This window comes from Schistocerca cancellata, chromosome 1 (genome assembly GCF_023864275.1).
Source record: "Schistocerca cancellata isolate TAMUIC-IGC-003103 chromosome 1, iqSchCanc2.1, whole genome shotgun sequence".
In the NCBI taxonomy this organism is placed as follows: Eukaryota; Metazoa; Arthropoda; class Insecta; order Orthoptera; family Acrididae; genus Schistocerca; species Schistocerca cancellata.
Window position 1 is genome coordinate 903,619,609 of NC_064626.1, and position 22,403 is coordinate 903,642,011.

At 44.5% G+C, this 22,403-nt stretch overlaps 1 protein-coding gene across 1 annotated transcript in view; it reads left to right on the forward strand.

Moving 5' to 3' along the window:
- LOC126113047 (sodium-dependent serotonin transporter-like) overlaps positions 1-22,403 on the forward strand; it is a 519,069-nt gene that overhangs the window by 323,339 nt on the left and 173,327 nt on the right. Inside the window, exon 5 of the mRNA XM_049915015.1 lies at positions 16,232-16,366. Within this exon, the coding sequence (XP_049770972.1) occupies positions 16,232-16,366 (135 nt within the window). The remainder of the gene's footprint in view (positions 1-16,231; positions 16,367-22,403) is intronic.

Below are 22,403 nucleotides of genomic sequence, written 5' to 3' on the forward strand. Positions count from 1 at the left end.
TCTCACGGGAACCGGTGTACCCACTGCACAAGAATAACTAAGTTCAAGAATTTTTTTTTAAAAAAAAGGGCACAACCCTTGTAGAGTGATTTGCTTTATTAAATTTTAATGTCCTGTCTGCAGCTTAGCTTGCGTGGACTAGACACGTTTGCTCAGTGTATACATTTCATGAATTTCCACCCATTATGTGGTGAAATAGGGGATGCAAAATTTTTTGTAATTATATCACCATTACGGTGATTAAGATGGAACTACGAAAATGTGTTTTTGGTATCTCGGTCACAAACAAAGAAATTCTTATTTAGAATTTTTGGAAATTCAACCCCTAAGGGTTGATACAAGAGATGAAGACAGCAATGGGCTTTACAACATACAAATTATACTAAAGAAAAATAAAAACAAAAAAAGCAAAATTTTTGTAGAGACCATAAGTCTACACGAGCGAAGCAGCGGGTACTAAGCTAGTAGTCAGATATCTCGCAATCAATTCTGCCATCACTAAACTATTGGACTGGCGTCCGCGACAATTTGTAATTCAAATCTACAGTTTTCCTGCTGAAGTGCTAATCATACTGACATATTGTCACAGTAATCCCGACTGACAAGAAAATATTGCTTCGTATCCATTTGAAAATCCTGTCAACTGTTGAAAGAACAGTGTAGTTACAGATTCATATCGCAGGGGAAATCCGCACATCATTGCCTATCAGATATATCCACACATATGAACGACGAGAATTAACATATAGAATGGTCTCCTTTTTACATTCATAACCTGAACGCGGAAATATGATTACATATTCAAAGAAAAAGTGCATATAAAAACATTTAAACAGGCCGTCACGAAAACGTACGGTTTTCTGTTGTACGTTGCCTATACCGTTACGTGTTCTGCGAGTGTATAGATTATCGTACATCGGTTTCTGCAGTTACAGATTTGTTGTAAAAATGTTACTACAACTGCGTCCGTATGTTCCTTTTCTTTCCAAATATAATTAAAATTTCTCAAATTCTCTGGGGATCTGAGGCCTGCTCTGGTCAAGAAAGAGAAAAAAATACCCATTACAATAGAGCTACTTGTAACGTTGAAGATTTGGATTCTCATGAGGTGTCTAGGGTTCTTTATTTTGTAAGACATGCAAAATAACCTTTATTTATGAGCTTTAGGGCGGGTAGAAGTTGTGAAGTCAGTCTGGAACCTCCCTTGAGTTGCCCATGACATTCAGTGGTATCACATGTTTCATAGTGTGGCAGCAGCACACTGGGCAGCGCTTCACCTGATTCCTTCTGTGAAGCACTGCAATACCAGCGTAGTTTCGAGATTCAAGAAATTGTCGACAGCGAAATTTCTTCTCTTATAATATTTGCACTGTATACTAAGTGACTGATTACTTTTTTCTCAGCGTTTCCTACTTCTACAGTTCTTAGTATTTTTTAATGGTCCGTGTTTACTGAAGAAACCTGTTCTGCTACACCCTATGAAACATCCTGCTTACTTTCTTTGCCTTTTTACGCGAATCAGAAACTTGCGCCGTACCATACTTAATGCCAAGGACTCCTCAATAGTTCTAACAAGGGAAAACTGGAAGATCATCCTCACAATCGAGACTTTGTTTTGTTATAGTAAAAGTTTATGCTGAAATTTGACAGAACGTCTATTGGCGTTTCTCCTTACAGCAAGAATTCAGTGGTTTTGGGCGTTAGTTGTCGGATCCTAAGCCACCCTCCAGTTTCATAGGCCAATGGAACGATGGAGGGGTTGACATCTAAGTGTGAGGAAGTGCCCTGCCTCTTTTGCAAAGGATTGCGTAGGTCGTCCAGCAAGTGGAACTGGAAATGGTTCAAATGGCTCTGAGCACTATGGGACTTGAATTCTGAGGTCATCAGTCCCCTAGAACTTAGAACTACTTAAACCTAACTGACCTAAGGACATCACTCACATCCATGCCCGAGGCAGGATTCGAACCTGCGACCGTAGCGGTCGCGCGGTTCCAGACTGTAGCGCCTAGAACCGCTCGGCCACTCCGGCCGGCGGAACTGGAAATCCATCATGGCCTCCTAAATATCTGAGACACTTAAATCCGTTGTTTCACTATGTCAAATAGATTACGATGATATAGTGGCAATAATGCGAAAGCTGCAATGTAATATGCGTATATGTTAAGGTGTTTTGTTGATTGTCCTTTTATTAAAAAATTGAGAATTTATGTTTACCAGGAGGAGTATGTGTGCACAATACAAAACACCATGTATCCTGTACACCACGAAGCTTCAGGGTTTCGACAAGCGTCAGTTCTTCATTATGATATATAGTGGCCTCCATTGATGTTTCTGCTTTGGTAACCATCTACACTGCCGGTATCATAAATTCAAGAAGTAAGTAAACGTAGATCACACTTCTGCAGATGTACCAGAAGTGGCAAGAAAAGCGAAGCCAATTGAATAACTATGGTACATGTTTTTGTGCTCCACTGGAAATTGTTCAAGAAGTCTGTAACAACAAAAACGAGACTGACGCCGTAAATTTTCTTACTTAACAAATACATCGCCGGAAAGAAATTAGAGCACCATATTAAAAGTTTCCAATTCTCTCAAGATTTATTGCTGCAACAGGAAATACGAGGTACGTGAAATGATTACATTTGCAGATGAACCGCTAAAGCGGTTCTGAGGTACCATGTATCGACCCACACGGAAATACCCATATTAGTATGTGCCGTAGCATCCACGGGCGGCAATGCATGCACTAACTCTGTAATCCAGTCAACCGTACAGACGGCGAACACTGTCCTGGAATACGTTATGCCACGCCTGTTGGACCTGTTCACGTAGTTCTGAAAGGGTTGTTGGTTGACGAGCCGCACGAATCATTCCTCATCGCACCATATGCCACAAGTGCTCGAGTGGAGACATGGCCAGTGATCCTGCTGTGCATGTCTTGCAGAGCACGTTGCGCTTCAAAGGCGGTGTGTGGCCGAGCGTTATCTTGTTGGAACAATACATCACCTTCCTGTTACAAGAGCGGCAAAATAACGGATCTAACAACATTCTGCACGTCAAGCGCAGTGTAGTGTCCCCTCCAGAAACAACAAAGCTGAACGGGACTTGTAGCTTATCGCAACACTGACGATAAGCCCTGGGGTCGGGCCAGTGAGTTTGGACGAGTCTACTCCGTGAGCCAGCGCTCACCAGGTCTACGTCGTACGTGCTGACGACTATCACTTTCGTGCAGGGAATATCTGATTTCATCACTGAATACCACGGCGCGACATTTCATCTTCCAAGTGGTCCTCTGACGGCACCAGTTTAGCAGTGCACGTCGATCCTGTAGCGTTTGTGGAAGACGCTCCTGGGCTCACAAGACCTCTTATCTGTGCTGTGGTAGCTATACAATCCGCCGGCCGGGGTGGCCGAGCGGTTCTAGGTGCTACAGTCCGGAACCTCGCTGCTGCTACGGTCGCAGATACGAATCCTGCCTCGGGCATGGATGTGTGTGCTGTCCTGAGGTTAGTTAGGTTTAAGTAGTTCTAAGTTCTAGGGGACTGATGACCTCAGATTTTAAGTTCCATAGTGCTCAGAGCCGTTAGAACCATTAGCTCTACAATCTGCTACTGCTGCCTTTACGATACGGCAATCCTTGCGGGTGTATGTGCTCGTCTAGGGGTGTGAGAATGTTGACGTCACCACCGATACCAGCACCTTTGCACGACTGAGGCAGTACGTCCAAATTGTATGGCAATTCCCCGAAAGGAACACCCCGCCACTCGAAAGGCCACAATCTGAGCCCTTTAAAACTCGCTCAGTCTGATGTAGGTAGCACGAACGGATCTCCGTGGCATGGCTGCACATGTGCACCGCAACGAGCCTTTTGGCTGTAAGCATTCCCTATTAAAAGGTAGACACAGATGGCGCGCTGATAGCTATGCACACTAGCTATCTGATGGCGGACGTCCGTAAAACCATTTTCAGTACATCTACTATCCCCCGGGTGGCATATGCAGTTATCGGTTCAAAATCGAAGTCGTCTCTCCAGGTGTACTAATTTTTTTTTTCCGGCAGTGTAATTACGTGAAATGCGTGGCGGTTGCCTCGACCTTAGGAAAAAGAGCCGGTGGCCACTAAACGTCTTTCTACATTTTTTGTTTCTCATCGTGTTTGTAATCGGAGACCTCCCGTTTAGTCGTCTGCTATTAGAGAGTTGGCAATTCCCCGAAAGTTACACTATACAGGGTGGTCCATTTATCGTGACCAGGCCAAATATCTCACGAAATAAGCGTCAAACGAAAAAAACTACAAAGAACGAAACTCGCCTAGCTTGAAGGGGGAAATCAAATGGCGCTATGGTTGGCCCGCTAGAAGGCGCTGCCATAGGTCAAACGGATATCAACTGCGTTTCTTTTTTTAAATAGGAACCCCCATTTTTATTACATATTCGTGTAGTACATAAAGAAATATGAATGTTTTAGTTGGACCACTCATTTCGTTTTGTGACAGCTGGCGCTGTAATAGTCAAAAATTTTAGACGAACAGTTGTAACAGGTAGGTTTTTAAATTAACATACAGAACGTAGGTACGTTTGAACATTTTATTTCGGTTGTTCCAATGTGATACATGCACCTTCGTGAACTTATCATTTCTGAGAACGCATGCTGTTACAGCGTTATTACCTGTAAATACCACATTAATGCAATAAATGCTCAAAATGATGTCCGTCAACCTCAATGCATTTGGCAATACGTGTAACGACATTCCTCTCAACAGCGAGTAGTTCGCCTTCCGTGATGTTCGCACATGCATTGACTTTGCGCTGACGCATGTTATCAGGTGTTTTAGGTGGATCACGATAGCAAATATCCTTCAACTTTCCCCACAGAAAGAAATCCGGGGACCTTATATCCGGTGAACGTGTGGGCCATGGTATGGTACTTCGACGACCAATCCACCTGTCATGAAATATGCTATTCAATACCGCTTCAACCGCACGGGAGCTATGTGCCGGACATCCATCATGTTGGAAGTACATCGCCATTCTGTCATGCAGTGAAACATCTTGTAGTAACATCGGTAGAACATTACGTAGGAAATCAGCGTACATTGCACCATTTAGATTGCCATCGATAAAATGGGGACAATTATCCTTCCTCCCATAATGCCGCACCATACATTAACCCGCCAAGGTCGCTGATGTTCCAGTTGCCCAGTGAATTTTCCGTTGCCCAACAGTGCATATTATGCCGGTTTACGTTACCGCTGTTGGTGAATGACGCTTCGTCGCTAAATAGAACGCGAGCAAAAAATCTGTCATCGTCCCGTAATTTCTCTTGTCCCCAGTGGCAGAACTGTACACGACGTTCAAAGCCGTCGCCATGCAATTCCTGGTGCATAGAAATATGGTACTGGTGCAATCGATGTTGATGTAGCATTTCAACACCGACGTTTTTGAGATTCCCGATTCTCGCGCAGTTTGTCTGCTACTGATATGCAGATTAGCCGCGACAGCAGCTAAAACATCTTCTTGGGCATCATCATTTGTTGCATGTTGTGATTGACGTTTCACATGTGGCTGAACACTTCCTGTTTCCTTAAATAACGTAACTATCCGGCGAACGGTCCGGACACTTGGATGATGTCGTCCAGGATACCGATCAACATACATAGCACACGCCCGTTGGGCATTTTGATCACAACAGCCATAAATCAATACGATATCGACCTTTTCCGCAATTGATAAACGGTCCATTATAACACGGGTAATGTATCACGAAGCAAAAACCGTCCGCACTGGCGGAATGTTACGTGATACCACGTACTTACACGTTTGTGACTATTACACCGCCATCTATCACAAAGCGAAAAAAGTGGTCCAACTAAAACATTCATATTTCTTTACGTACTACACGAATATGTAATAAAAATGGGGGTTCCTATTTAAGAAAAAAACGCAGTTGATATCCGTTTGACCTATGGTAGCGCCATCTAGCGGGCCAACCATGGCGCCACATGGATTCTCCCTTCAAGCTAGATGAGTTTCGTTCTTTGTAGTTTTTTCGTTTGATGCTTATTTCGTGAGATATTTGGCCCGGTCACCATCAATGGACCACCATGTACACAAGACATACATGTCATATGTATTAACGTAAATCCAGTTGATTATAGTGGGAATAAAAATAAATCGTGAGCGGTTACAATAATTTGTACCGTAGTTTCACCTGGTACCAACAACAGTCGCGATGTAGTCCAACCTAAAATGGTCACATTTGTAGGTTCCTTTTAGAGGGACTTTCCTAGAAATGAGTGAGTTGCAAGAAAGAAATGTTTGTCTCTGTGGGGGGTGCACGCCGCTGTGAGGACGGGTTTAAGACGCCGCGCGCCGGGTGGCCGCCGCAGGCGCAGCGCCGCCTTTGTTGCTGGAGTGGAGTGCTGCGCCGCACACGCCTTGACGCGCCGCGCGGGCCTGCGTGCTTCGTTAGGCCACGGCGCGTCACCAGCACCCCGTACTCTGTAGTCTGACCTCCAGCTCAGCACTGGCGTCCCGCATCACACACAGCCCTCCTCCTCAGCTGCGACTATGCTCTGCTGAGTACCTCATGGTGTGTGGCGGACGGTACTTCTGATAACACTATCTCTCTCCCATCCACCGCTTCCCCCGCCCACAAGACTTTACTTATTTATCGCGAATGATGCCTGATAAGAATAAACTAATTTCTCTCGTTTTGTCGCCCTGGTTGTTTCGCGAGACGTCTGTGGGAGGAACTAATACGTTCTCTGGCTCGTCTTGGAAAGTACGCCTGCGGAAACCTCTCCACAGTTCACAACGCCTCCCTTGTAGCGTCTCCCACTGGAATTTGTTAAGTTTCTGCGTAATGCTGTCCCGCCGACTGATCGATTCCGAGACGAAATAAGCCACGTTTAGTTGGGTGGTCTCCACATCTTCTGTTAATACAGATCGATGAACAATACGCAAGACTCACTCCTGAACGTGTGTTGTAAGCCATTTACTTCGCAGATAAATTACATATCATTATGATCCTCTCAGTGAACAGTTTGTTTCATGTGGTTATTGCACTTTAAGTCAGTCCGTACGATGGAAATGGAAATGCCGTGTGGCTAGGGCCCCCGTTGAGTAGACCGTTCGCCAGGTGCAAGTCTTTCGAGTTGAAGCCACTTTGGCGACTTGCGTGTCGATGGGGATGAAATGATGATGATAAGGACAACACAACACCCAGTCGCTGAGCACAGAAAATCTCCGACCCAGCCGGGAATCGAACGTGGGCCGTTAGGTATGACATTCCGTCACGCTGACCACTCAGCTACCAGAGGCGGACTGTCCGTACGATTAATCGTAGGTGTTTAATGGATGTTACTGTTTCCAGTGAATAGTTACCAGTGGGGTAATATCTTCATCTGTCATGCTCAATATGTTGCAACTACACTGGTGTGCAAAACTTAAGCACGAAATATGTGCCACGAATGTGATACGCTAATCGGGATGGCAGTCATTAAAGTAAAGGTGTTTATCGCTGCGACACGACCTTCTCATGAAATTTCAATCAACAACTTTGTCCTCAGAATGAAAATTTTGTTGGCGATCTCTTACATAGGGAGAAATGATCATAATAATAAAATAAGACAAATAAGAGCTCGCACAAGAAGACTTAAGTGTTCAAATTGCCCGCACACTGCTCGAGAAGAAGCTGCAGAGAGAAGTTTAAAGCCGGTTCCACGCAATCTCATCGGCCACTGTGGCCGAGTGGTTCTAGGCCCTTCAGTCCGGAACAGCGCTGCCGCTACGGTCGCAGGTTCGAATCCTACCTCGGGAATGGATGTGTGTGATGATCTTAGGTTAGTTAGGTTTAAGTAGTTCTACGTTCTAGGGTACTGATGACCTCAGATGTTAAGTCCCATAGTGCTCAGAGCCATGTGAACCATTTTTTATTAATATTATATGTACGTAGCAACATTAACACATCATGAGGATCCACTGGATATCACGTTACCACTTGTGTAAAATAATGCCACGTTAACAAAGAAAGGCTAAGCACAAAGCACTCTCTTCCGTGGCATCACATCGAGCAAACTATCTATGTCTAGCCTTTTGTAATGTTCAGGGATCCATCACAAACCGCTGCGAGTTCAGTGTAATAGTTGTCTTTGAATACATGTGCTAATTCTGTTCGTCTCAATGGATATTACTTTCAATTACCTTCAGTACTATACTGTTCCTTCTAGGCATGCTCCAAGTTATGTTATTTGGCAGTGACACATTATGCGAAATTTTGCTTTCGTCAGCAATCGTTTTGGGTTTATTGCTGTACACCTTGTCTGTAATATAGCCCCACAAAATGGAGTCGCATGTGTTCAGATCCGGAGAATTTGGCATCTGGGTACCTCAGAGCCAGAGTGTTGTCCAAAGAGTGTTCCCTCCAGGACATCAAATACTCTCCTGTTTCGAAAAAATGGTTCAAATGGCTCTGAGCACTATGGGACTCAACATCTTAGGTCATAAGTCCCCTAGAACTTAGAACTACTTAAACCTAACTAACCTAAGGACATCACACACACCCATGCCCGAAGCAGGATTCGAACCTGCGACCGTAGCAGTCCCGCGGTTCCGGACTGCAGCGCCAGAACCGCTAGACCACCGCGGCCGGCTGTTTCGATGAGGTCGAACTTCGTCTTGCATGAACCACATCTTATAGAAATCAGGGTCGCTTTGGATAATGGGAATGTAATCATTTTCCAAATGATCCATGTACCGTTCGGTAATTTCCGTGCCTTCAAAGACAATCTCGCACCGATTACTCCGTGACTGGACATTGCAAGCCGGCCGTGGTGGTCTAGCGGTTCTAGGCGCTTCAGTCCGGAACCGCGGGACTGCTACGGTCGCAGATTCGAGTCCTGCGTCGGGCATGGATGTGTGTGATGTCCTTAGGTTAGTTAGGTTTTAGTAGTTCTAAGTTCTAGGGGACTGATGACCTCAGATGTTAAGTCCCATAGTGCTCAGAGCCATTTGAAGAATTTGGACACTACACGCCACGCACTCACCAATTGAGGGTGAAGAGACTTCTCGATCGCGAAATGCGGGTTGTCAGTCCCCAAATGCGCCAGTTTTGCTTGCTGACTAACTAATTCAAATAAAAGTGGGCTTCGTTGTTTGACAATACCATGCAAGCGGTTACTAATTTCCATCATGCCCCGCTGTCAATCGTGTTGTTTGAAAGTTGTAATTCAAACCGTTCAGAAGTTAGAATGATTTTATTTCATACAGTTCAATAATTATTCCATTAAATTTCGGGCGTGTAGCGGCGCAAATAAAATTTCCTCCACTGATATTTCGGCAGCGTATCGTCCGGCCATCCTCAGAGTGAGACCTTAGTGCATCGAGCGCACTGTATATCCGATAAAGACAATTTGCAAGAAGAGCTCACATACCTCAAGAGCATTTTTAAATCGAATGGATTTTCCCCGCAACAAATTCGTAGAGAATTCGATGCAAAACCTAAAATTTAGGTATGTAATGGGGAAGAAGATAGTAATTTCTTTAGATCTAGTGCGCTTTTGCCTTATGTGGGTGCTCTTTCCTCGAAGATATGCCGTATTCTGAGAAACACTGTGTTAAGATGATCTTCGGGTCCCCCACGAAGATTGCAGCTTTATTCGGCTCTGTGAAGGACGATTTACAGCTACGTAAAGCGGGTGTGTATCAGATTCCTTGCGGAAATTGTGAGAAGTCGTACATAGGTCAAACAACACGCACCGTTCGTGAGAGGTGGGTGGAGCATCGAAGATACACACGCTTATTACAGCCAGACAAGTCAGCTGTGGCCGAACATTATATTGATACAGGACATTCCACGAATTACAGTGATGTGAAGATTTTAACATCCACCTCTTCTTTTTGGGAATCTGTCTTCAAGGAAGCTGTAGAGATTAAATTAGCAAATAATTTAATAAATAGATATAATGGTTTTAATTTGGACAAAGCATGGAATCCATCTCTTGTAGTAATTAAACTGCAGAGAAGTCGTCATGGTGTCACCGCCACCGATCATACATCGATAAGCGAATCGAATGTCTGTACGCCTTCGCCACAGGCGGCGCATGTGTAAGCGTATATCTCTGCCGCCGACCAGCATCTGTGACCCGCATGCGCAGTACCGCCGCGGTGGAGCATATAAGGCCGCGCTTGGCATCTTGTCATCTTACGCCGATGACACCGCCTTCCTTGCCCTCGCCCCCACCCTGCAGCGCTCTCAACACCTTCTCCAATCCCATCTTGACCGGTTCACCACTTGGTGCAACCAGTGGTTGCTTAAGGTCAATCCTTCCAAAACCCAGGCGATCATTGTAAGCAAAACCACCCCTTCCTTCCACCTCCTCGATAACTATATCACCATCTATGGCCGTCCTATCGCCCTCACCCCCACACTTAAGTACCTTGGCGTCACCCTCGACCATCGCCTCTCCTGGACCCCCCACCTCCAAACAATCCAAGCCAAGGCACGCTCCCGACTCTTGTCTCATCAAGCTCCTTTCTGGCCGTACATGGGGTCTGGACCCCTCCACCATGCTCCATACCTATAAATCCCTCATTCGCCCTATCCTTTGCTACGCCCACCCTGCCTGCATCTCCGCTCCCCCTACCTTTTACAAATCCCTTCAGATCCTAGAACGCCATGCTCTTCGCCTCGCCTGTCGCATCCGTCTCCCCTCCCCCACGCGGATCCTGTACGACCTTATTCCCCCACCTCCTCCTTTTCCTCGAACGGATACGAATCCTCTACACCTCTCGTAAACTCGATCCTCCTCATCCGCTGGTTTCTCCCATCCTCTGCCACCCCCATCCGCTGCCGCGCCTGTATTTCCATGTCCCACCTGCTCTCCATCTCTCCACTCTCCATATCCTCTCCCAAGGTTGCTTCCGCCAGCTCCCCCTCCCTGATGATGCCCTCCTCCCCTCCATCTACCCCTCCTACCAACTTTGATCATCCCTCCCTCTTCCTGTGTTTGTTACTAGGGGCACCTTCTCTCCCTTCTCTCCCCCTTCCCTCCTCCCTTTCTCCCCACTCCTCCCCTGGGCTTCCCCTACCCCTATACCTCCATTCCTCCTACCATCTCCTCTGCCATTGGCATCTTTGCTCTCCCCTCTCCCTCCCCCACCGCCTTCTTCCCCTCTTGGCAGGTCCCCGAACTCGCCTATGTTACGTGGACATTCACGCGCCTGAGATCATCGCCTAGTGTTTGTGTGTGGCGTCGTGTTCGTGCTCAAGTGTTCCAGTGTTTATTCGTTTGTGCTCCAACGTTCGCGTGTGCCATCTATCATCTCTGTGCGTGTCCACGTGCCTGAACATTCTTATCTTGGACTCTGCGCCCGTGAACGGCTCCGTGTGTTTTAATTTTGTATGTCTACGTCTGTATATACACCCTGTCTGTTCTACGATTGACTTCATTTGTATCTTTAGTTTTATCTGTGGCCGAAGAGCGACATAATAAGCCGCTGCTGGCCCACCTGTATCAGTTGTGAAATTAACAATAAAAGGAGAAAAAAATCTTGTCATCAGTCTTATGACTCACTCTGAGAAGGGTCGGATAATACGCGGCCGAAATATCAGTGGAGGAAATTTTATTTGCACGGCTGCATGCCCGAAATTTAATGGACTATTTATTACGCCGCGAGAAGTTGAAAATGCACAGTTCAATAATTGTCACCCTGTATACGTCGTGTGTGAACAAAGTTTCATTCGACTGAGTCGAGCCCTTCGTTCCGTTTGGACGTATGTAACGGCCTCATGCTGTGGCTGGGGGAGTTCACTTGCTGGGCTTCCGTGGTTTGCAGCCCCTGTCGGCGGCGTCGTGTCGTATCGTGTAGTGTCGGCAGCAGGCGTCGGCAGGAGACTGGGCGGTGCGCTGGCGACGGCTCATAACGCGCGGCGCGGCGCCGCCTTCAAAAGGTGGCCGCTCGATAGCCGCTCCCCGGCGTTTACTTAAAATATACGAGCCCGGCCCGTCCCTGGATTGCCGCTCTCGGCAGCCGGCATTTAATACCTGCTGCACCTCCAGCCGTCTCTCTCCTGCCGTCCTGCCCTTCACACCCGACATACTCGCCGTCGTCGACCTCCACTTGGGTACTTGCGAACTTGATGCACACCAGGACTCCTCACACGCAACAATCACGTATACTGCACACACCTTGCAGCGGATTGTGATTGCATGCAAAGCAGCTTGTCAAAGCCTTTTTATTTTGGGGACACCTATAAAATCGACATCGTATACGTTGCAGCCTCCCGTCGATTAATAAAGTACCTATTTTTCGTTATATACTTTACTGACAGTGACTGTAATGCTTTTCGAAATAAATGGATGATTGGTGGTCGATAAATAATCGTTGCTCTATGACTTCTCAGTATGGGTAAGAACTTACATGAAACGAAATAGCAGACACATAAATGCTGTACAACAAATGGTATCAGGGGATTGTAGTTGCGTGTTTGCAAGATATCCATGTGCTCCCAACCTTTGCAGGGTGATTCTCATTAACGTTTAAAAACTTCCGAAGTTATGTAGATGACGCTGAGACAAGTAATTTAATATAAGACACACGGAGCCAAAAATGTCGGGAAATAGCCCGAAAGTTCATGACAAATGTTGAACATGTGATGTTACCTCGTGACGTATCTCGTAGCACGTGCAGCAGTTGGGCTTGTCGAAGTAAGGTAAAGTGGTACTTATCGCTCCGGTGGGCTACACTGGTATCGTCCTTGCATTATCCCATGTGATACGGTAGTGCTCGCGATTGTGGTAATACGTTGAATCGGTTTGCGTATAAATAGCTTCCGGACATGCATCTACGTCACAGAAAGTTTCCCACTGTGCGTTTTACTTTCTCACGCATGGTTTGTTACTGAGGATTGTCGAATGCGTGAAACAGAAACCCTGCACGTAAGTCTACACTCAAGGCTAAAAGTGTTTTGAGGGAAGGTAACCCAATGATCCTCGTGGTCTCGCGGTAGCATTCTTGCTTCCCGAGCATGGGGTCCCGGGTTCGATTCCCGGCGGGGTCAGGGATTTTTCCTGCCTCGAGATGACTGGGTGTTGTTGTGTCGTCTTCATCATCATCACTCATCCCCCATTACGGTCGGAGGAAGGCAACGGCAAACCACCTCCATTAGGACCTTGCCTAGTAAGGCGGTGCGGGTCTCCCGCATCGTTCCCCTACGCTCTGTAAAGAAGCATGGGACTTCATTTCCATTTCCAACCCAATTGTCAGCCATGCTGCATTCTGAAATCAAGGTCAATTATCAGATAAGACTTAACGTATGAAATGACATCTGGTTTGTTGCTGTTTGTGTGCACTACTGTGTGCCACTGGATGATACATGAACGAAAACAAAGAAGCAAGCGGAGCCATGTGCAGCACTGCCCCCTACCGGCGCGGGTAGGGTCGACAATCACAATCGCTGTACGTGCGTGAGTTACGTCATCTGGTTCCGTCACATGTTTAACGCTTGTCATCCACTTTTGGGGTATTCCCCGACATTTTCGGCCACTTGTGTCTTATATCAAATTACTTATTTCAGCGTCATCTACACCGCTTGGAGGGTTTTCAAATGTTAATAAGAATCACCCAGTATAAAGGTTTCTCAGTTCAGCCGCTCGTTCATACGAAACGGTAGACAAGGTGTACAGAACAACCTGTGATACCTCCCCGCTTGAGAATGCATAAGTTAACCCTTTCCTGGATTACCTGAATGAATCTGTGTGTATGAATTCCTCTTACATGTTCTCCGTAGATCTGTCATTGATGTTGTTCCTTAAAGCAGTTCTGGAAGAATGTTGGATTCCTTCAGAGATACAAGCAGATGACCTGGAGATCGGGTAAGTAATCTATTTGAAATAAGTCCTGCAATGCCATTACAGTGTATTTATTAACAAGAACCGTAAAACAGTTTTCAATGAACTAGTTGACACAATTTATCACAAAAAGTGATTAAACTTCGAGAACATAGTTAGAATGACTAGTACAGAGACCAGATGTGGATGACATCCTATCACCGACTGGCGAGATCGGTGCACAGCAGAAATCTTATGAACACTTGTATAAGTTCGTACCGATTCATGTGCTATCGGTAGCAGAATAATTTTCATTTGTTTACTAATTTGCATGATTTACGGCATAGTGTTGTTGTAGTGTAAAAGATTTAATGACCTGTAGGTTTCCTCAAGAATTTACTGTGGCGAAGTGAGTCTTAACAATTAATGCTTGATAAAGAAAAATCTCAGTTTCGAACCTGAATTATGTTGTTGCCCTACACACAGATCGCCAAACAGGTATCCTTCTGTGGCACGCATACATCTCCTCACTCCGATGACTCACTAACGCACGTTATGGTCCATCCGTCGACAACGCCTATGTGGGAAATAATTTTTGAACAGCTGCATAAAACAGTGAATTACTTCTGCCCCGGCCGGCGGACTCCAGACAATCTACACTTGGCTAATGCAACGATTTTCCTGTTAATAGCAGGGTTTACTATGCGAGACTTCTTGCTTATCTTGAGTTACAGTTATAGTTATAGTTACACAGTAAACTGCTGACTGCTTAGATATAGGAGCGTGACACTAAGAGGATGTAGGTGTTGCTTCGTGGACCTTATCTTGTATCATCATCTAAATGTTCAAATGTGTGTGAATTCCTAAGGTACCAAACTGCCGAGGTCATCGGTCCCTATGCTTACACACTACTGAAACTAACTGAAACTAACTTTCAACACACACATCCATGCTCGAGGAAAGGACTCGAACCTCCGGTGGGAAGGGCCGTGCGATCCGTGACATGGCGCCTAAAACCGCGCGACCACTCCGAGTAGCTTATCATCATCTATCTGGACTTCTGCGAGCAATGAATGCTTCAGCAATGACTCAGAAAATGTTCAGTCATCGCAACAAACTCTGGGATACTTTTTACATGTTACCTGGAATGTGAACACAGTTTTACTGAGCAGCAGAAATCAGCTCTTCCCTTATCCACTTGCACACTACTCATTAACAGCGAAAGTGTGGTACAGAAATTTCAAGTCTTCAGATTTGATGACGATTAGGTAAAATGACATATTGTATCTGGAAATAGTGTCGTTATTTTGATTTTGAAGCTTGGTTGTTTGTTTGTTATACGGATTTTTTGGGGAATCTACATGTCTGAGGTACTTACATTTTTTGTTGGGCAAAGTATCTGCTGCACATTCTCCCTATTCAGGTTGAATCAGCTCTTCTTACCCATGAGTTTTATGCAACCCGAAACACCCTAAAATACCACGTTCATGACTTTCATATTCTTTCGCTTGCCACGTGCAAACTATTAGTCCCACCGAAAAAATGAAGAGGACCTTTTTGTAGAAAAATTTACTGTAGCAAAATTTTGCAGTGGGATATATTTTCGGGAGAGGCGCTAGTTCTCCAATTATTCAAGAAAAACGAACAAAAGTGACCTTCAAACGCGTTATTCTTAAATAAATTGAAAACTGTAGCCTCCAGCAAAAACGTATCACAGCGAAAACCTTAACTCCATTATTTCCCACAAAAAGATCTGTTGAAAAAAAAAAGAAATTATCGTATGGCATTTATTGGCTCGGCTATCCCCTCTGGGGTTCGGCCGCCGTATTACAAGTCTTTTTTAGTTGACGCCACTTCGGCGACTTGCGTGTCAACGATGATGGAAGACACACAACACTTGGCCCCTGCCAGGAATCGAACCTTGCGTGGTATGCGGTAACGCAACCGCTGCACTACGGAGGCGGACAAAGATCTGTTTATTTTAATGGAGAACTAGCAGTTTGCCCATCGGAAATATGAAAAACTCGGGTGTTGGTTTTGAAAGCGTTGCAGATTGCATAATCCTATCGGTCGGGGCAGCTGAATCACCCTGCATACAAGGAAATATAAGATGGTTTCTCAACTGAATTGTAGCCTCTTTATGCATCCAGAAGCTACTTAACCTGTACTGACGTTGATATTAACAACTCAAAGCGTGTTTCAAAATGTTACCTTCAGCTTCAGGTGTGAATTTTGGTTTTTAGGAAATCAGAGTGAAAACTGCCCACTAAAGATAGCGATAGCCTCCGAAACGCGTCGCGATTAATGAATGTTCAATTTATGTATCCTGGTTATGTAGTGTGTGATGTGATGTTGGTGAGCGCTGTGTGCTGGGAGGGCTGGCGTTTGTCGTGTTGTGCAGGCGGTGTGGGTGACGGCGCTGGCGCCGTACGGCGTGCTGGTGATCCTGCTGTGCCGCGGCGTGACGCTGCCGGGGGCCGCCGAGGGCATCCGCTACTACCTCACCCCGGAGTGGCACAAGCTCAGCAACGCCAAGGTCAGCGCCACTGCCACTGCTGCTGCACTGCGCTCGGCCTGCCGCTGCGCATACCGTCCCGTCGTCCAACATATAGTATTCCTTGCTGCGAAGCTCTTCACTAGAACACCTCTGAGGAATGGCGCAAATCATTTCATCACACCCTCTCTTGTAAATGTTTGGGTTTTGCATAAACACAAGGAAATATCAACTAGCATTGATTGAATGTTCCTTCGGTTCTTGATACAATATTTCATATCTTTTGAACGAAAACATATACAAGACTGGTGTAATATTCTACAATATTTATTACTTATTTCACAAACCGATTTTCGGTTATTGCGCCATCATCAGGTACACAGAAATGGTTCAAATGGCTCTGAGCATTATGGGACTTAACATCTGAGGTCATTAGTCCCCTAGAACTTAGAACTACTTTAACCTAACTAACCTAAGTACATTGCACACATCCACGCCCGAGGCAGGATTCGAACCTGCGACCGTAGCGGTCACGCGGTTCCAGATTGAAGCGCCTAGAACCGCTCGGCTACAGCGGCCGGCCCGGTTTGTGAAAAAAATAATATATATTGTAGAATATTACACCAGTATTGTGTGCGTTTTCATTTATAATGAATATAAATTAAGTTAAATGCGTGACAAGTAGGATTAACTGAAACTATATTTATGTTTGAAACAACAAAAACCGAAATACGAAGAAGGCACGGACGCCTTACATGCGATTCGTGCCAGTCAACAGAGTAATGCAAGTAACCAAGCCGCATACGAAATGTCGTATTACGGTAAATAGTAAATTGAAGAAGCTTACTAGTTTAATGACGGCGCCTGAACATCAATTTCTTAAAACAGTATGAACCAATACCAAAAAAATAAAAAAAATCCCCTTTAAAGATTATAAGATTTCCGAGCACCTTTAACCTCAGAACATTCCTGGCTTGTCAATATAATTCTCCGTTGCTCAGTGCGTAGTGTAAGTGTCCTCGAATCGTAAAGTTTCTGATTGAAATCATGCTAACAGCAGCATATTTATAACTGTTATTTAAATTCCGTATTTAACAACAGATAGAAACGTTAATTAACGAGTACCGAATCATAATTATTAAATGGAAATAACATATTTTTATTTTTAATTACATATCACATGAAGGTAACCCTATTCACAATAAGTCAAATTTTGGTGCAAAAAAATAGGAAGCATCTAAGGGAAAACAAAATATCTTTTTATTGATAGAGACTGAACAGTAATTAGTTTTTTTTTTTTTTACATTTCGCAGATTTGTATAAAGTCTTAACTTATTTTCATTCGATCAGTAACCAAAAATTTAAAAAATGTTGTTTTCGCTAAAAAATCATATCATATTCCGTTAATTAATACATACTGAATTTAACTGCTGCTGGCTTGTGTATGAAACATGAGGCTTTGTAATGCAGTCTGCTGATCTTTGAATGTTTTGCGCTCAGATTTACTTGATTTCTGAATCTGATGTCCAAGCTTTCTCTTTCATCAGCAAATATGGAGTTACTGGGTAGTTCCACCCACTCAAAAATCGAAGGACAACGAAGCAGCAAATCAGACGGCAACAGACGAGATTAATACCGATTTCCGTTACTGATTTTGACTACAATACAGTCAGAAACGGTCAATGCTACTGATAGGCCTCATAGACCATGCAAGGTTTAAATAGAACAGGGCAAATATTTTTCATTTCTGATATTGACTCAAGAAATTATATAGACACTTCGGGAACAGTAGTTCATGCTGTATTGAAGAATCAGTGTCCACATGAGAGCAGAAGAATTATCGTGCTTGCCTTCTGTGGTACCATTGAAAGAAATAAAGAAAAAGAGCGTTAGCGCTGTGGTTGAATTTGAAACAAAACAAGGAAGTCTGTAATATCGAGTGCATAACAGATTATTTAAAGATTTCACGTGGTTCACATTGGACAACTCACCATAGGTATAGATCTTTTATAACTTTGGAAATTATAAAAAATCGGTTTGATGATGATACCTCAGAACTATTTCTGCATCCATTACTCTCAACAATTAGCAAAATAAAGAATTTGCTTGAATTTTACCACCTCATAATTTTTTTAGCACTTCGGAAATAATGTTTTTGGTACTTGTATCAGTTGTCAGTTTTGCACAATATTTATTCTTACGTGCACTCTGTTCCTACTCGTAATAATGCTCATGAATCCAACCGCTCTGCAAGTAAGCGCGGAAGAAATATTTGAAGGCCGAGGAGCGACTGTACTCACCTGCAGCATACATCAGTTCACTTGATTCCTGGATCTATAGCTGCTACTCACTTAAGTCACAGTCACAGTTTTGGCTGCACTGATCACCCTTTAAACATCATTTGCTTGTAACTCAGGCAGAAAGTGCAGTGCATTATTCATCAGCCAGGTACGCTATTCCAGACTGGCCTTTGTATGGGTTCAAAGACAATTACGAGGGTCGGTCAAAAAGTAATGCCTCCCATTTTTTTTCTACTTAAAGAAATTAAGTTAAGTGAAAAATTTGAATTTGGCGCCATTCCTCAAACCTTCTTCTGCAATCCACTGCAGTAGTAACTTTCTGTGTCAACAGGTGGCAGCACAGCAGAAGTTTGTAAGATGGCCGACATCGATGTTCGTTTGAGACAGCGTTGTGTGATTGAATTCTTGAATGCAGAAGGTGAAACGCCCATACGCATTCATGAAAGACTGAAGAAGGTGTATGGTGTTGTGACAGTGGATGTCAGCACTGTTAGACGATGGGTTCGTCGTTGTAAGGAAGCTGAAGGGCAAACACCGTTGACTGACGAAAAGCGGAGCGGCAGGCCGGTGAGTGCAGTGACTCCACACAACATTCAGCAAGTTGATGACATCATTCGTGGTGACCGTCGGGTGACTGCAGATGAAGTGTGTCGCATTATTTCTCTTAGTAAAGGCAGTGTGATCACGATTATTAAACAATTGAGGTACTCAAAAGTTTGTGCACGGTGGGTTCCAAGAATGTTAACCGATCAGAATAAAGAGGCAAGGAAAACAATAGCCTCCCAACACTTGCAGCGCTTCCGTTTGGAGGGAGATGAGTTTCTGAAAAAAATTGTGACCGGGGACGAAACATGGGTGCATTTTTTTGAACCCGAATCAAAGAGGCAGTCAATGGAGTGGAGTCACACAAGCTCGCCGAGGAAGAAAAAATTCAAAACTGTGCGATCGGCAGGGAAAGTTATGGCAACAGTTTTCTGGGATACAGAGGGTGTGATTCTGGTTGATTTTTTGGAGCAGGGATGCACAATAAATTCTGTTCAATACGTCACAACCCTCAACAAACTTAAAGCACGTCTTCAGCGAGTTCGCCCAACAAAATCAATGGCAGATGTTGTTCTTTTGCATGACAATGCAAGACCACACACCAGTCGTCACACCTCTGACGAGATTGTCAAAATTGGATGGGAAGTTTTGCCTCATCCCCCATACAGCCCTGACCTGGCACCATCAGACTTCCATCTGTTCGGGCCACTAAAAGAAGCTCATCGTGGGATTCATTTTGAAGATGAGGAGGCCGTCAAAACATCCGTGCGTCAATGGCTTAGGAAGCAGAGCTGTGATTTTTACCGTGCTGGGATACATGCCCTTGTTCAAAGATGGACCAAAACTGTAGAGATGGGCGGAGATTACATTGAAAAATGACAAAATGATCCTCAATGTTGTGGTTTTCAACCTATGTAATTGCATTTAAATTTCCTGACAATTAAACGTAGAAAAAAAAATAGGAGGCATTACTTTTTGACTGACCCTCGTACATTCGTTACCCAATAATCACACTCGACATAACAACCCCCCCAGAGACCTTTCTTCATTCCGTTTCACACAGATCGTACGGAATTCAAGAATTATGACTCGAATAGAAATATGTATTTTCTAAATCTTACGACGTAGTGGCCTCAAATACAACATATAACATTCGCAAGTAAGTACTTTAGGTGCCAAAAGTCATGGGATACCTTGAAATATCGTGTTGGACCTCGTTTTCCCTGCGTAGTGCAGGTCCCGACGTGGCGTGAACTCAACAAGTCGTTGGAAGGCCCATGCAGCAATATTGAGTAATGCTGCCTCTACCGCCGCCCATAATTGCGAAAGTGTTGTCACTGCGAGATTTTCTGCACGAACTGGCCTCTCGATTATGTCCCACTAATGTTAGATTGTATTTAAGTAGGGCGACCTGGGTGGCCAAGCCATTCGCTCAAATTGTCCAGAAAGTTCTCCAAACCAGTCGCCAACAATTGTGGCCTGGTGACAATGTGCATAGCATCCATAAAATTTCCATCTCCAAGTAGCCGAACACAACCATTTCCGTCAATGATCGGTTCAGCTGGACCAGAGAACCATTCCATGTAAACACGGCCCACACCATTATGGAGCCACCAGCAGCCCGCACAGTGCCTTGTTAACAATTTGGGTCCCTGGCTTCGTGGGTGTGCGCCACACTCAAGCCCTACCATCAGCATTTATCAACTAAAATTGTGTCTCATCGGACGAAGCCACGGTTTCCCAGTTGTCTAGGGTCCAACCGATATGATCACGAGCGCGAGAGAGGCGCTGCAGGCGATGTCGTGCTGTTAGCAAAGCCACTCGCGTCGGTCGTCTGCTGTCATAGCCCATCAAGGCCAAATTTCGCCACCCTGTCGTAACGGATACGTTCGTCGTACGTTCCACATTGATTTCTGCTGTAATCTCATGCATTCTCGATTTTCAGTTAGCACTTACAAATCTATGCAAACGCCGCTGCTTCTGGTCATTAAGTGAAGGCCTTGTGCCACTGTCTCGTCCGTGGTGAGAGGTAATGCCTGAAATTCGGTATTCGCAGCACTCTCTTGACAATTGGGATCTCGGATTATCGAATTCCCTAGCGATTTCCGAAATGGAATGTCCCATTCCTCCAGCTCCAACCTACCATTCCGAGGTCAAAGTCCGTTAATTCCCCACGATTTTATGTGAAACAGCAGCTAACACAACTGATAGCACCCACGATCACTTTGAGTAAGAAAATGGTGCTGCTGATTATACATTATAACTATCGGGACTGAGCATATCTGTGTCCGTTCTCACTCTCTGACCACGTTGCATTGCTGTGTAACCGTTCCACGCCCTCTTCACTGAGTTAATATCAGCCATTCTACCGTAAGTTTACAAAATTATTTGGGTTGGGTAACTGTATGCAGTCTGTGAACGAGAATTTTGTATGAAGTGAGACCTCGACGTCGTAGAGTGGAATCAGAGAACACCCGGAAGTGTTCTTCGATTATCCTCTCCACACGGACTGTATGCGAGTCCACAAAGCATCGACAGCAGGTTTCCAAGGTCCGTATTTGCGTTCTTGTATTTCTTTATTTTTTATATTACAGGCTTCAAGCCGTGGTCAAATGGATATTTCTGTGTCTAACGTTCGTTATCCCAATGCTGAAGACATCATCAGAATTTATAAAGTTTCACATAGTAGTTTCACTCTTAAACAAGCTCAGAAATGCTGTACCGCAATACTGTACTGGAACATTATGAATCACCTTGAAGAAAATGACTTATTGATACATAACCAACACGGATTCAGAAAATATCGTTCTTGTGCAGTACAGCTAGCTCTTTATTCCCATGAAGTAATGAGTGCTATCGACAAGGGATCTCAGATCGATTCCATATTCCTAGATTTCCAGATGGGTTTTAAACCGTTCCTCACAAGCGACTATTAATCAGATTGGGTGCATATGGAGTATCGTCTCAGTTGTGTGACTGGATTCGTAATTTCCTCTCAGAGAGGTCATAGTTCGTAGTTATAGTCGGTAAATCATCGAGTAGAACAGAAGTGATATCTGGCGTTCCGCAAGGTAGTTTCATAGGCTCTCTGCTTTTCCTGATTTACATAAATGATCTAGGTGATAATCTGAGCAGCCCCTCTAGTTTGTTTGCAGATGACGCTATAATTTACCGTCTAGTAAAATCATCAGACGATCAATTCTAATTACAAAATGATCTAGAAAGAATTTCTGTAT